At 43.0% G+C, this 16014-nt stretch overlaps 1 protein-coding gene across 1 annotated transcript in view; it reads left to right on the forward strand.

Annotated features, from left to right (window-relative positions):
* The window catches only part of INSC (INSC, spindle orientation adaptor protein), a 101074-nt gene extending 92057 nt beyond the window's left edge, over positions 1 to 9017 (forward strand). Inside the window, exons 11-12 of the mRNA XM_027563356.1 lie at positions 795 to 871; positions 8399 to 9017. Of these exons, the coding sequence (XP_027419157.1) occupies positions 795 to 871; positions 8399 to 8527 (206 nt within the window). The 3' untranslated portion in view covers positions 8528 to 9017. The remainder of the gene's footprint in view (positions 1 to 794; positions 872 to 8398) is intronic.
* The last annotated feature ends 6997 nt before the right edge of the window (positions 9018 to 16014 follow it).

Consider the following 16014-nt stretch of genomic DNA (forward strand, 5'->3'; position numbering starts at 1 on the left):
AACACGGAAATGAATCCTTAGCTGTAGTTTGAGGAGTTATTCTGGTGTGAAGGCTAAGAAGGAGAGCCCCAGGTGGAGGCAGGAGATGGCAGTGTTCCTGACCATCCAGGCACTGGAGGACAGCAAGAGGTGGCCCTGGGGCAGCATAGAGTCCTGGCTCCATAGTGACTTTATGGAGAATAAACATCAAGAATCTGTCTGCATACTTTTTATTACTATCTTATGAGTTTTTCCCTGTTGTTTTTAGAATTTGAGAGAAGTCATTTTGTATTGAAGAACAAGATCATTTATTTTACTTTCCTCTGTAAAGGCTTAGGAAATATTAGCCTACTCAATCTGTAGTCTTCTTTAATTTTAGCCACAATATATTTTCTGACTCAAATGGGCAATTAGGGAAGAAAAAGGTACTAAGATGTAAACATTGAGTTTAGCTCTGATAAAGTACCTGCATGGGAAGTTCTTTCTTAGAAGGACCTGCAGTATCTCCTGTGGCTCGTCCCTCTCCACTGTGGGGGTGCTCCATCCTGCCAGTGTGCTGATGCTCAGGGAAAAGGTTTTGATGCTGCAGCTAATTCTGGGCCTGACTAAGGTTCATTTACACTTGAGGGAGCAGAAAGTCTCCCCCACAGACTCCTCAGAGGGGTTTATCCCTTTCCCTATCAATTGGCAGCCACCTGCCTCTACCCACCCGGCTCCACGCAGAGGGCTGTGGTAAGAGACTGGAACACCTTTGGGTCAGGCCTGGCCGCACCCATCCTGACCCAGGTGTGAGGGTCTCCCCATGTCTCTTGCAGGTATGTCCCGCCTCATTGAACTCTGCCGCTCGCCCTCAGAGAGGAACAGCAGCGACGCCGTGCTGGTGGCCTGCCTGGTGAGTTCCCAGTTTCCCCGCCTCTTCCTTCCTGGGCTTTGGGGTTGCAGACCAGGGACCAGGGGATCAGGCTATGCCACGGTTGACTTGGGTACAGGCAACTTATTCTGGGTTTCCACTTTTCTCTTTAAAATGGTAGCAAGAATAATACTTGTTTCACTAAGTTCATAAGATTGTGATGAAAATTATGCAAGGTCATATAGGTAAAAGGAGAACCTCCATTACACATGTTTATAACCTTTGGGGTTCTGGGGGATCTAATAGCAGGTCAAGACCAGAGGGGCTGGGTGGCAGGATGCTGGTGGTGTTGGTGATGCTGTGGTGCTTGTAGCATGTGGTTGCTAGGGTCTGATGTCTTCTGCCTGTTCCAAAGAGGACACTGTAAGAAAGCCTCCTTTCCTCCTCAGGTAGAGCCCCTCTACTGGTGCTCTTCCAGCTTCGTAGCTCCCTTCTTCTTTGTGGAGCAGGGCAGGGCAGGGCAGGACAAAGTATTATTTGGCCTGTCCCCAGGATCTTCACCCAACCAAGCTAGCACGTCCTGAGAGGTCCCTACCCAACTTCTTGATGCTTGGGTCCACCATGAAAGTACCAACAGCACCAGATGGGGAACAGATGCCTTGTCTCTGTAATCCTCCCTGCTAGGCTGCATCGAATCCTAAAGCAGAGCAGCTGGAAGCATCCAGGAGCAGGAAAGCCCATTGTAAAAGCCCTTTAACTTCTAGAAGGGGGTGCAAGATCTTTGATTGGCCCTCAAAGACTGTGTAGGAGAAGGGACGGACCTAGAGGTTCTGCAAGCTGTTTCACAATAAAGCCCCTCCTCACCCCATTCTTTTTTTTCCCAAACTGATCCCATCCCATTTCTGGGAGCTCCTAACAGGCAGTGTGTGGTGGTAGGAATAGCAGGCATTTTAGTCAGACACACCTGTCTTGGTTTTACCATTAATGAGCTGTGTAACATTGGGTAGGCCACTAAGTGCTGTAAACTTTATTCAGTAAATATTTGCTGAGTGATTATGTGGACCATGTACTCTTCTAGGCTTTGGGGATGACAGATGTGGGGAAAAAAAGAAAAAAACCTCAGCTCTGATGGGGCTTTTATTTTGGTACATGCAGAACAAACTTCATCTCTTCTGTGCCTTGGGCAAGCTGGTGAAGCTTATGGACCCCATTTCAGTATTAGTTTTTATCATGCATAAAGTAAATATATATAGAATTAAAAGGAGGGCAATCATATTAAAATAATTATTAGACTATTTAAACAGGTGACATAGTAATAGCAGTTCAGTTCAGTCACTCAGTTGCATACAACTCTTTGCGACCCCATAGACTGCAGCACACCAGGCTTCCCTGTCCATCACCAACTCCTGGAACTTGCTCAAACTCATGTCCATCGAATTGGTGATGCCATCCAACCAACTCATGGATGTTGGAGTTGGACTCATGGAGTCTTGACTAGCAATGAACATAAATAATGTTGAAAGTACCTCCAGAAACTGTAACGGGATGTGAAATTGTTACTGAACCAAACTTGGGTCCATATGTCCATGGGCAGTAAAGCCATTCCACTGACACTGGCTTGTGGAGAAAGAAAGTGCAGTGTTTTTGCAGATGCCAATTAAGGAGGCCAGGTAACCAGTGCTTAAAAGGCCCAAACTCCCCAAAGGCTTTCAGGGAAAGTTTCTCAAGACAGGATAAGGGAGGAGGGCTTGTGCCGTGTGTGATCAACTCATGGACATTCTCCTGATTGGTTGGTGGTTAGGTGATCTGGAGTTAGCATCATCACCCTTCTTATTTCAACTGGTTGAGAGTCTACGTGGGCAGCATAGAGTTAACTTCTTCCACCTGGTGGGGGTTTCAGTATCTGTAAACCAGTTCAAAGGACATGGCTCAGAATATTACACACATCCACTGAGGAGAAACTAAAGGCCTTTGACTTTGTTTAATGGCTTAACTATCATCATTTTGTCTTGCTTAACTATTTTCCTTTTCTTTCTGCATTTCTCTCTTCTTTGATTAAATGTACTCTTTGGAACTCAGGGAAGTCTAGGAGACTAAAGTTTTTCTACAGACAAGAGGCAGATAGAGGATATGGGGGGAGAGATGTGCTGTTCCACAAAGGCTCCATAGGGTCCTGAAGGTGAAAGTGTTAGTTACTCAGTCATGTCCGACTCTTTGCGATCTCACGGCCCGCCAGGCTCCTCTGCCCATGGAATTCTTCAGGCAAGAATACTGGAGTGGGTTTCCATTCCTTCTGCATCTGGATCTACCTGACCCAGGGTCCTGCTCAGTTACAAAAGTCCCTGTGATTGCTGTTGGTGAACAAGTAACAGTTATTGCTGAGACTTCTTGGTTTGTCACTGCATTCACAGCTGAAGGAAAGGCTATTTCATTCAGTTGGAGGGCAGTGAATGTAAAGATATAATATTTTTCATTGCTTTTTCCTCCACAGACTGTAATTCTGTCTGGTCTGCTGAATACGTGGAGAGAGTTAATACCTGCAAATGCATAGTCAGTGGTCCCAACTGCTGCATCTTCACAACTTGGGTGGCCAGCAACTGCCTGACACTGAACAGACCCTAAAGAAATGTTGAGCAGTTATAAAGCTTCATTCAGACATGGGGGCTTATTATGACTCATTTTCCATCTTTATCATTAGGTTGAAAAAGAGCGCATAGACGGGCTTGGCCTCTATTTTCCATCACTTGAAGGACTTTCCGGTGGAAAAGGGATTAAATTTCTCCCTGTGGACAGGTTTTTGGATGTGAATAGAGGCCCTTCCTCCAGAATCCATCCTTAACATGGCTGCTGGCCTAATTTTCCTCATGACAGTTTACAATCAGGACCTTTCCACGAGCAGCCCTTCCCTGGGGCCCCCTTCCCTGTGGCCTACTGTCCATGTGCTCAGCCTTTGTAGCCTGGCTCTGACCTCTGAAGACCTCCCACTGCCTCCAGGCCCTTTCCAGCTCAGGTCTGAGTGCCCTGAACCACCCTGACACTGAGCTTTGTCCCTTGTCCCAGGCAGATGCCCTCTCTACAGCTCTGCCCACACTCCCTTCAAGGCTCGGATCAAAATCCTCCTCTGTGAGGCTCAAATGCAGGGAGTACATGGTGTGTGCCTGGGCTGGCCTGCTTGGATTTTGTTTTCCCCAGTAGAAAGCAGGCTGTGTTATCCTGTGTTCTACGTGTTATGAGGGAGGCCCTTGGAATTCCAACAGAGGCTTGCCTGATGCTGAAGGTCTTGACTTTTTGCCCAGACCTTCTTGTTTCCAGCCATGCTTTCTCCCCTTATGCCTAATGGCCCAGTCATGCTACCTTGGCTCATGGGAGGGGTTCTGTACTTCTCACCCTCTACCCTAGAAGCTTCTCAGGGCTGGGGTTCTTTCCCAGCTCTTGTGTTTCCATAGGACCTTAGGTTTGGTGACTGTTTCTTGCCTGGCTGAGGAACCAGTGGACTTGTCTGCCCACCCCCGGTCCCCAGTGTTGGAGGGTGTTCACTATTTGACCCCCAGACAGGGCTCTATGCCGCCTGGCTGGTGAGCTGGGGGTCACCTGGAGCCTGGCCTGATGGGTGGAGTTGGGGGTACCTCTCTTGGCCCTCCCTAAGCCTTCTTCCCAGTTGCAGAGGCACTCTTCAGGTGAAGGGAGGACACCTCATTTATCATCTCCCACGTCTGGAAAAGCAGCCACACAGACTGCCTCTTGCAAACAGAATTGATTTTTCTTTATTGAAGCGGCTGTCAGAGGGCTGCAGGGCTTGTTTAAGACTTGGCTGTTTTCAGACTGTCTGGGAATGAGGTCCTGGGAATATTGGCTATTAACAACCCTCCGAGGAAAGGAGAGGCCAAGGAAAAGGCTTCAGGCAGGAGAGGTCCTTTGAGCTCCTGGACCCTGAGGAGGGGGTGCTCTGGGGTCATTTGGGTCCATGCCCTGCACGCTTTCTGAGGACCCTGGGGAGTGGAGGATGTCTATTTGCCTTTGTGGTTTTTTGGGTCTAATTCTCTCTCATATTTTGTTTTTGCTTTTCTCTTCCTCTAAAGGTTGCCTCCTCCCTTAGGGATTTTTCTCTCTCTTTCTCTGCTCCCCCCATTCTTTTTACCCCCCTGGTCCTCTCCCCTGTCCTCTCCCATCTCCCTCCTCACCTCCTCCCACTTATTATCCTCTTGTTTCCAGGGTGTGCTCTTTTTTTCTCTGATACCATCTCTTTCTCTCTCCATCTCCCTTTCATGCCTACTTTCTTTTCTTTCCAAGTTCATCTATGTCTCTTTTTATAGTTCCTTCTTGTTCTGTTTTTCTGATGCTCTTTTTCTCTGTGTGTAATTTCCTCCTTCTACCTCATTTTTTCTTTTCATGGATCTATTTTCTATTTCTTTGTCTTCCTTTTGCTTTATTTTTACCCTTGATAATGTAAAATACATCGATGGCTGCCGGGGTCCAGCCCCGGTGGATCCAGGGAATTCGAAGCGGGGACGGCGTCGGCGAGGATCAGGAAACAACTGCTTAATTAAACTTTAATTAAGGATATAAAGAGTAATAGAATAAGGATAGCTCAGTGAGGAAATTCAGTGGAGAAAAGAGGCTGAAATAAGGATAGCTCAGTGAGGAAATTCAGTGGAGAAAAGAGGCTGAATAATTCAGCCAGAAGGTAAGAGAAAGAACGACATGGGGAGACCAAGTTTAGGTGAACAAAGCCCGCACTTTATTTTCCAAAGTAGTTTTTATACCTTAAGTTGTGCATAGAGGATAATGGGGGAAGGGGTGGAGTCATGCAAGGACAGCAGTTCCTGGTTCTAATCGAAGCCAGGTTTTCAAACTTATCATATGCAAAAGTTCAGGTGATTTACATCATCTTCTGGCCAGGAGGCCTGTTAACATTTTAAGAAACTTATTTTTCTCTAAAGGTGATTATTCCAAAGTCAGGCACCAGCCTCCAAAAAAGCACTGGACAAAGCTGCATTCCTATAGGGCAAAGGTGAGGTGACCTCAGTCAAGAAAAGATTTAACTCAAGGGTCCAAGGTTACAAACATTGAGGCCATTACTTACATTTCTATACACACATTATATCAATCAATACACTGCCAAGGACACAGTAGGTAAGGAGTATGGAGACTTAGCAGCAAACATTGGCCCAATAAGTGAAAAACCCTTCACCAATACAATTTCTAATCAATCTTTTAACTACTCAAAGGAATCTGTGTTTAGACAGTTTAGAACATCTCCTGCCTCTCACAGTTGGGAGGCTCCGAACAATCACATTGGCTGGAAAAACCTATTCAGGCAGGCTAGAGGATTTCCAAAGGAGTTAGTAGGTTAAACACTGTCATACCCAGGAATTATTAACTGGAGCTGTAAGCTAACTCTTTTTTCAGAGAGAGGTATTCGGAGACAGCCCCCCATAAAGTCAGAGATGTAGGTGAAAGCACAAAGCAGAAAGTAGGCAGACTCTGGTTTTGGGGGTAGATGCTCGAGAATTTCCAGGGGGGACTCCTGAAGCTCGATCCCGGAGCCTTTGCGTATGCCGAGCCTCCTTCCTCATGACCTTTGTCATGGGCGGAGTTCCTCATGCTGGCTCCCGGCAGTGATAGAATTCCAGTTGAGCTATTCCAGATCCTGAAAGATGACGCTGTGGAAAGTGCTGCACTCAATATGCAATATGCACTCAATATGCAATATGCCGGCTCCCGGCAGATGGCCTCATATTCTTGCATCTGTGGAAGATCCCTGATTCCATTTTTTACAGTGACACCTTGAAGGCAGTGGGGTTATTTCTCCCAATTGGAGCCAAGAGGAATCAGAAAGGGTAATGGAGTTCAGCCTTTAGCCCTTGGGGACATCATACCCAGGAGGGGCAGGACACACTAGTTAGAGACAGTCTCCTGGGATCTCCCTCCTGCCACCAGTGGCTAAGACTCTGCTCATGAGCAGAGATGCATGGCCCTTATCCTTGATCCAGCTTGGATATGGCAATGCCTGTTAGTCCAATAGACAAGCCATCCTCTCTTTACAGTAACTTGGTGATTTCTCAGCACTAGGTTACCTCTTATGTCTAGGTAATGAGCTACATGTTTGCTCTGTACTCAGTATAAGCTAGTGTTTTGGGCTTGCAGCATCCTGCCTAGGTTTAGGTCTGAGGGCCCTGGAGTTGGACTGCTGTGTGGTCTTGGGAAGGTCAGTTTCCCTCTCTGAGTCTTAGTCTCATTTCTAAATTGGAGATCATGATACTTACCTTGCTGTATCCTATGGGGATGAAATGCAGTACTATGTAGATACTCAGGAAGAGTTTGCATTCTTCCTCCTCTGCTTCTCTGCCATTCCAGATAGTCTCCTCTTGGTTTTCCAAGGGAAGGGCATCCTTAAACTCCCATCTTGTTCCCTGCTGCATTTAGGTTTGAGAAGAGGGAAAGAATTAATATTCATTGAACACTTAGTGTGCATGGCTTCAGCTAACCAGCAAAGAGGTCTGGGTAGGTACACAGCATACATTTATAGTTTAAAGGTTGCTCTAGCAGTAAAACTCAGTTTAACATTTGTTCATTTTTTCCCCCCAGCAAACATTTATTATTTATTTGAGTCCTGTGGCAAGCCTTGTTCTGCCTGCTGTAGATGGAGCAAAAAGTACAACAGTCTGTGTTTTTGAGGAGCTTAGAGTCTGGTGTGGTAGATGAACACCTAAATAACAATTGCAGTCTAGTGTGAGAAGGTCGAGGTAGACAGAGGAGGGAGGGATTTTCTCTGCTTCCAGGAATCAGGGAAGGCTTCACAGAAAAGGTGACGGTGGGCCAGGCCTTGCAGGATGAGTACACCTGCTGGCTAGAAAAGAGTGGGTAGGGGTTTCATGTCAAGAGGAAAATCGGAGTAAGGGCACATGGACATAAAATAGGATGGCATACTCAGGGAAGAGCGCGACACTCAGTGCATGGGGACCTGGTTTCACTCTGTTTGCACCTCTTTCTCCTGTTCATCCCCATCTTGGTGGCAGAATTTCCATCTCCTTCAACTTTATGACATAGTTTCTTCTCTCTCTTCCCTCCTCTCCATTCCAAATACTTTAGAACCTTGCTGAATTCATGGATGAATGAATAGTCCTTGTTGTTCTAATGTCCCTCTAGGGACCTGGAAGTGAGAATATAATTCCACTAATGCTTCTGGCAGTTCTAGTCTCTAAGATAAACAAATCTTGAACTTAAATATGTTGCTAAATTGACCAAATCCTTAAAATGACAAATCTTCAAAACAATCAGTTTCCTAAGATGATTGAAAAACCAAGATGGCAAGATCATTAAGACCATGAAAACTTTCAGAAGACATCCACCCTAGAGATCAAAGTACCAATGAAGCAAGGTGACTGTGTCATAAGGTTGCTATGGTGACTAGGTGACGAAAAGGACCAGCCCACTAAGGTATCAAGGTGACAGTGAGCTCAAATTGGCTGATAAATAAGCCACATACTGAAATGCATCTCTCAGGGAAGTTGCAGGCCTACATGAACCTGAGCAGACCCAGTGTGACCTCTTCTGTTTTCTCATTAGGCTGCTCTGCGTAGACTGGCCGGTGTCTGTCCCGAAGGCCTCCAGGACTCTGACTTCCAGCAGCTGGTCCAGCCCCGGCTTGTGGACTCTTTCTTACTCTGCAGCAACATGGAGGAGAGTTTTGTGTAGCAAGTGTGGGAGACAAAAGACATTCGGCATCATTCTCAAGACCCTATCTGAGTACATTCTTGTGAACGTACCTGATTATACACCAGCCCTTCACCTCCTTATTTATACTTAATTTATTTTTTATGTGAAATGAACAGAGGGCTAAATGTTCTGGCAACATCATCAGGCAGTCTGTGGTCTTTGGGAGTCTTTTTTTTTTTTTTAATTTTTTGACTTCTGTGACCTTTTAGTTGCAGATGTTGAAATGCATAATGTCTAATATGACAGATTGTCATGGGTGATTTCACTTCCTCTTGCTTTCTCTACTCTCAATATGTAATCTCGCATCCTTTTTAAAAAAAATTTGAGAACCAGAGTATTTTAGCTGCCCAGCAGTTTTTTTTAAAGTTAGATTTGTTCTTTCTAAAATATTGTAAATGAATTTCATAGTTGGACAGACTATACTGGAAGGAAATTCTAGTTTTATTCTTAATAAATGTAATATAAAATGTTTCTTGAATTTTCTGATTGTATTATGTCTTAGACTAAGGTCTTGCTCCCCAAAGTTTCATGCCACAAAAACTTTCTCAACTATTAAAACTGCATAGAAGCTTATATGGTCTTCATAGTTGTGTAAATGGGTCAAGTTCTGAGTGATTTAGTGAGAAGGCAAAAGATTTCCAAAGCCCCAGGAACTCAGTTTCCTTTGGCTTGCTTTTTTTAACCTCATGGTAAATAGTATCCTCAGATGAGGTATTAAGTAATCAAAACTTAACGCATTGACACCAAAACAGACATATGGGTGGATCAGTGGAACAGAAGAGAGCGCCCAGAAATAAACTCACATACCTACAGTCAATCTTTGACAAAAGAGGCAAAAATGTACAGTGGAGCAAAGACAGTTTCTTTAATAAGTGGTGCTGGGAAAAACTGGATAGCCACATGTAAAAGAATAAAATTAGAACACTCCCTAATACCATATAAACAACACAAAAATAAAATAAAACACAAAAATAAACCCCAAATGGATTAAAGACCTAAATGTAAGACTGGATACTATAAAACTCCTAGAGGAAAATACAAGCAGAAAACTCTTTGACATAAATTGAAGCGATACTTTTTTGGATCGGTCTCCTAGAGTAATGGAAATTAAAACCAAACTAAACAAATGAGACCTAATTAAATTTAAAAGCTTTTGTAAAGCTAAAGAAACCATAAGCAAGATGAAAAGACAATCTACAGAATGGGAAAAAATATTTGCAGACAATATAATCAACGAGATTAATTTCTAAAATATACAAACAACTCATAAAGCTCAATATCAAAAAATACAAACAACCCAATAAAAAAATAGCCAGAAGATCTAAATAGATATTTCTTCAAAGAAGACAGATAGATGGTCAATTGGCGCATGAAAAGGTGCTCAACATTGCTAATTATTAGAGAAATGCAAATCAAAACTCCAATTAAGTATCATCTCACACTGGTTAAAATGGCAATCATCAAAACGTCTACAAATATATAAATGTTGGAGAGGGTGTGGAGAAAAGGGAACCCTCTTACATCGTTGGTGGGAGTGTAAACTGGTGCAGCCACTGTGGAGAGCAGTATGGACAGTCCTTAAAAAACTAAAATTAGAGTTACTAAATGATCCAGCAATCCCACTCCTGGGCATATCCAGATAAAACTCCAATTTGAAAAGATACGTGCACCCCCATGTACATTTCAACACTATTCACAATAGCCAAGGCATGGAAGCAACCTAAATATCTCTTGGCAGATGAACCGATAAAGAAGATGTGGTATATATGCACAATGGAATATTGCTTCTCCATAAAAAGTAATGAGCTAATGCCATTTGCAGTATTATGTCAAAAGAGCAAGACAAATACCATATGGAATTGCTTATATGTGGCATCTAAAAAAAATTATACAAATGAACTAATTTATAAAACAGAGACTCATAGACTTCAGCAACAAACTTATGGTTACCAAAGAGGAAAGGGAGGAGGAGGGATAAATTAGGATCTGGGGTTTAACTAAATTGGGGATATATTAATTATATACATATACACTTTGCTGTTGTTTAGTCACTAAGTTGTGTCTGACTCTGCAACCTCATGGACTATAGCCTGCCAGGCTCCTCTGTCCTTGGGGTTTCCTAGGAATAATACTGCAGTGGGTTGCCATTTCCTTCTCCAGGGGATCCTACCACTACTATGTATAAAGCAGATAACCAACAAGGGCCTACTACTGTACAGCACAGAAAATTAAACTCAGTATTTTGTAATCACCTATAAAGGAAAAGAATCTGGAAAAGAATGTATATGCGTATTATGAAGCACTTTGATGTATAGCTGAAGCTGACACACATTGTAAATCAACACTATTTTAATAAAATAAATTAATATAAAAAGGAATAAAAATTTTAAAAAATGATTCCATTTATATACTCCATTATAGGTGGGGAAACTGAGGCTTGAAGAGGTTAAGTATATTGCCGAAATTAAATAGTTATTACTAATGTGGGGACTGAAATCACATCTCTCTGATTTCAGAGGCTAACTGGGAAGAAAGCAGGAACTTAGCACCAGGTCCTTACTATAAGGTAAATATGGATCTGGACCCATGCTGAACCATCATCCTCTAGCAAACATACTATGAGGGTCTGTTCTGGGCCCAGGGAAGGAAAGTAGAAATGAATAAATGTTGGTATCACCTGTGAATTTGGACTGGAGGGTGGTTGGTTCGTTGTCAGTAAACCAATCACTTAAAAACCTGTAAAGTATACTGGTTAAAAAAAAGTATGAGCTCAGCAGCCCACCTTGTTTGAATCCTGGCTCTGCCACTTGCTAACTGTTAGGTAGGGCTCATATCCTCTCTGTGCCTCTGGTTTCTTACCTGTAAGACGACGTAATGATGGTGCCTTAATCCTAGAGCTGCTGTGAGAGTTAAATGTGTTCATACTTGGAAAAGGCTTAGACTAGTGCCTAATGACAAAAGCACAGTAAATGTGGCTACAGTTAAAGTCAACCAAGTCCCATGTTTGCATTTACGCCAGTTCTCTGAGCCATCGTACAGTGTCTCAGATAAGGGACTTATAGCTTGTTAGAAACAGAGACTTTATCCTGCAAAAGGTGTAGGGACCATCTAGTCCCATCTATACATCCCTCACGTAGGAGTAAAGACACTTGCCTAAAACAACACAGCAAATTACTAGAAGAGCTGGGACTTGGGTCCCAGCAAATTATAACAGCTATCACCACAGCTGCGTATTTTGAGCACCTGCTCTGTGCTAGGCACTGTAACATTCACAACTTTATTAAATTTCTAAAATGACTCTAAGTAGTTATTATTAACCTCTTCTCACAAATAAGGAAACTGATATACAGACAGACTCTGTGTCCTGCCCAATATCACACAACGGGTAATGGGAGACAGGACTGAGCAAAGACCGTCTGACGCTAAAGCCATGATCATTCCTCTTTAGTGAACAAATGCTTTATGCATAAACCCAAACATCATGCTCTATCTTAAAAACAGAAGTATAACACTCTGGCAAATTCTGAACTTTCTTTTTATTTGAAAAATATATATTAATATTTTGCATTTAAAAAATTTAATTGAAGTATGGTTGATTTACAATGTGTTTAATTTCTGCTGTACAGCAAAGTGACTTGTTATATATATTCTTTTTCATATTGTATGCTATTATGTTTTATCCCATGATATTGAATATATCAATAGTTCCCTGTACTATATAGTAAGACCTTGTTAGTTTGCATTTTTAATTAAATAATTTTAATCTCTGATAAACTTTAGTTATTCATTTGTTAAAATTATAATAATAGATGTGAAGATTATTTCAGAGAGCAAGTGAATAGGAATGAGACAATGAAACATAACTTAATCAAAGCAGAAATTCTGTGCCATTTCTGATCAATACCAGGAAAATCTCCAAAATAGCTTCTCCTTAGCCTAGTTTCAGAGTAAAGCATCAAAGACAAATCAAAGCAGATGCTGTATGTTTTCATTTCCAATTTTAAAGCAGTGACAGCTTTTGGGAACAATTGTTTTAAAATTCCTTTTTGTTAGAGGTTTCTGATGTTCCCTTTGTAGAGATCCTGTTTATGTCCACATTCTCTGTCTCCTTCGCTGTGATTTTTATCTGTGATTCTTTATACTGTTTGGGGCTACCCATGACTGATAAAAACAGAAATTAGAGGATATTTACATGTGTGTATTCATGAGTCTCCTACCTGAGGCCTTGAAGAAAGCCAAGGAGTCCAAATAGAAATCCATAAAGGGCTATTTGCATATTTTCACTTTCAACAACACATAAAAATGAGATTGTCCATTTACTCACATCATTTACACGGTATTTTCTTTAAAGTCCATGGTCTCTCTCCATCCTGGGACTAAATTGGTTGCACTGCAGGCATACAAACCTTTGAAACGGAGTCATTTCTCACTTTGGTGGGGGCCATGATGACCTTGAATGACATTCAGGATATGGGGGTAACACTCCGAGTGAGGCTCCCTGGGTTTCTGCCCTCAGGGAAGGTTAGGAAAGAGAGAAAGAGAAGCTCTCAGGGTATTTTTCAGCTCCATTTTTCAGGTTCGGTTTCTGCCACTGCTCCAGCCATGCGGTGCAGTCCCCTGGACCCACAGGTGCCTTGAAGTATGAGGTGGGGGAAGGGCATGCTAAGTTTTGAGGTCTTTGAAAAAGTTATTCTTTACATTTCAAACATATTAAAATTTAATAATGAGCTTACCTATACTTCTACAGTGCTTCTCAAGTTAAAAGTTCATTTGGGAAGTTCCATTTCGATGGTTCGTCTTGAGAAAAGCATCATGTGACCCATCTGAAGAAATTCACTGTCTCATACCAGGTTGACACTTTCCTTATGGATGTCCTTGCAGAACAGTTTCCAAATTTTGAATAAGACATTTCAAAGGCCCACATAGCAGACAAGGAAAGTAGAAGTCTTTCTTTAAAATTCACATCCAACTTCACTTTCCACCTCCAGAAAGCAAATTCTGATTTTCCAGCATTTTCCTCAAGAGCCTAGTATTTGGATCTCTTCCACAGCTGTTCTTCAGAGAGTAATAAACACAGAGGAGTGCAAAAGCAGAAGGCACCTTTGTATACTAGATGTCACACCACCAAAAAGTAAGAAAGTGACCCTTGGTAAAGGCAGTCAATCTCTCTGCCATTCCTCCTCAGGAAGGCTCCCATCACTCCATCTACGCTGGCAGCTCTGAGTCAAATGACCAGTGGACGTTTTCAGTTTCTCTCAGAACTTGCCCATGTTAACCATCTCTTTTATCTCCTGGCACCTGAATTTGATGGCCTTGTGGAGTACTTGCATGTACTGGTGGGCTTTCTTCTCCTCCCTGCAGTTGACCACATGAGCCCGCTTCAGCTGTACTGTATCTTTTGCCTTTAAGATCAAGACTTCCTTCCCTTTGCTGAATCTCATGTCAGCCATGGCACAAACCATGGAGACCACAAACAAAGGAGACCACAGAGCTGATGATGTTCTAGGCTGTTTACTTGCAAGAATATCTGGGAGCCTTTCTGTAGTTTACAAGTTACTATTTAACTCACTTTTGTAGGATTGGCTACTCACTGTGACTTCTGACCAAAGGACAGTGGTGTCAATTTCCTGTCCCAAAGACCTATCCAGGAAAGTCAGGGAATGGGGCACATACCTCATCTCCAGCCTCTGCCTTCCTCCTACAGGCACATCCCATGTACTGGCATTCTAGGGCTCTCTCAGACCAAACTGAATTTTTAATACTTATTCATCAATTAAAATATCTTCCCTCTCATCTTTGTTGTTCAGTGATATTTCTTAATAGTTGAAATGGCTTTCCTTCTACTGCCTGAAACTTCCTTAGCAATGGAACCTGCTACACCCTGAAATCATAAAATTGAAGAATCACAAAATACAATTAATGATCTACATAATCTTTGCAAAGATGGGAACCAGAGAGCTCATGTAGTGCAAGCCCAATACTCACATATGTGTGTGCTAAGTTGCTTCAGTCGTGCCTAACTCTGTGAGACCCTATGGACTGTAGCCTGCCAGGTTCCTCTGTCCATGGGGTTCTCCAGGCAAGAATACTAGACTGGGTTGCATTTCCTCTTCCAGAGGATCCTCCCGACCCAGGGATCGAACCCACGTCTCTTATGTCTCCTGCATTCACAGGCAGGTTCTTTACCACTAGCGCCACCTGGGAATCCTCAAGACTCATGTACCGATTGTTATTTACTGTTCAGGTGACATTTTGAATGTATTTTAAATTTTGTATAGAGAGAATAGTGGTACATTCTTACAGTGAAGTACCTTATTTTTCATTTTTACAATATTTATTTATTTTAGCTGTATCAGGTCTTAGTTGCAGCATGTGGGAGCTTTTGCTGTGGCATGTGAGCACTCTAGCTGTGGTATGCCAGCTCCAGAGCACACATGTTCAGTAACTGTAGTGCATGGGCTTAGTTGCCTCATGACATGGGGGATCTTAGTTCCTTGATCAGGGACTGAACCTGTGTCCTCTGCATTGCAATGCAGATTCTTAACCACTGGACCACCAGGGAAGTCCTGAAGTACTTTAAATGAAGTCCTGGAAATTTGTCATACTGATACATCTCAAAAGAACAATCCATGTTTTTGGACTAAAAAAGGAATTACAAAGATACATACAGTTCGATAATGTTTATATAACAGTTTATACAGACTGAGAGACAAGATGGCAGAGTAGAAGGACTTGAGATCAACTCCTCTCATGAAAACACTGAAATCACACCTAACTGCTGAACAATCATCAACAAAAGAGACTGGAATCTACCAGAAAAGATACTCTATATCCAAAGACAAAGAAGAAGCCAGTGAGATGGTAGGAGGGGCATGTTTGTGATAAAATCAAATCCCATACCTGCTAGGTAGCTGACCCACAAGCTGGTGAAAATGATTATATCACAGAGATTCTCACACAGGAGTGAGAATTCTGAGCCCCACATCAGGCTCCCCAGCCTGGGGGGTCTGGCATCTGGAGGAGGAGCCCTCAGAGCATTTGACTTTGCAGGTCAGTGGGGTTTGCTCAAAGGAACTCCACAGGACAGGGGCAAACAGAAACACCACTGTTGGAGGGCACATGGAAGGTCTCACTCATTGACATGAGCTCTCCTAGAGACTGCCATTTTGTCACCAAGACCTGGCCATTCCCAACTGGCTGGTGTCCTGTCTCCAAGGCTGGGACACCTCAGGCCAAACAACCAACAGGGCAGGAACACAGCCCCACCCATCAGTAGACAGGTTGCCTAAAATCTGCCCATAGCCACTTCTAAACATACCTCTTGACATGGTCCTCCCCACCAGAGGGACAAGACACAGCCCTACCCACCGATGGGCAGGCGCCAGTCCCTCCCACCAGGAGGCCTGTCAAAACCTCTTAGACCAGCTTTACCTACTAGGGAGTAGAAGAAAAAGTATAACTCTGCA

This window comes from Bos indicus x Bos taurus, chromosome 15 (genome assembly GCF_003369695.1).
Source record: "Bos indicus x Bos taurus breed Angus x Brahman F1 hybrid chromosome 15, Bos_hybrid_MaternalHap_v2.0, whole genome shotgun sequence".
Lineage (NCBI taxonomy): Eukaryota > Metazoa > Chordata > Mammalia > Artiodactyla > Bovidae > Bos > Bos indicus x Bos taurus.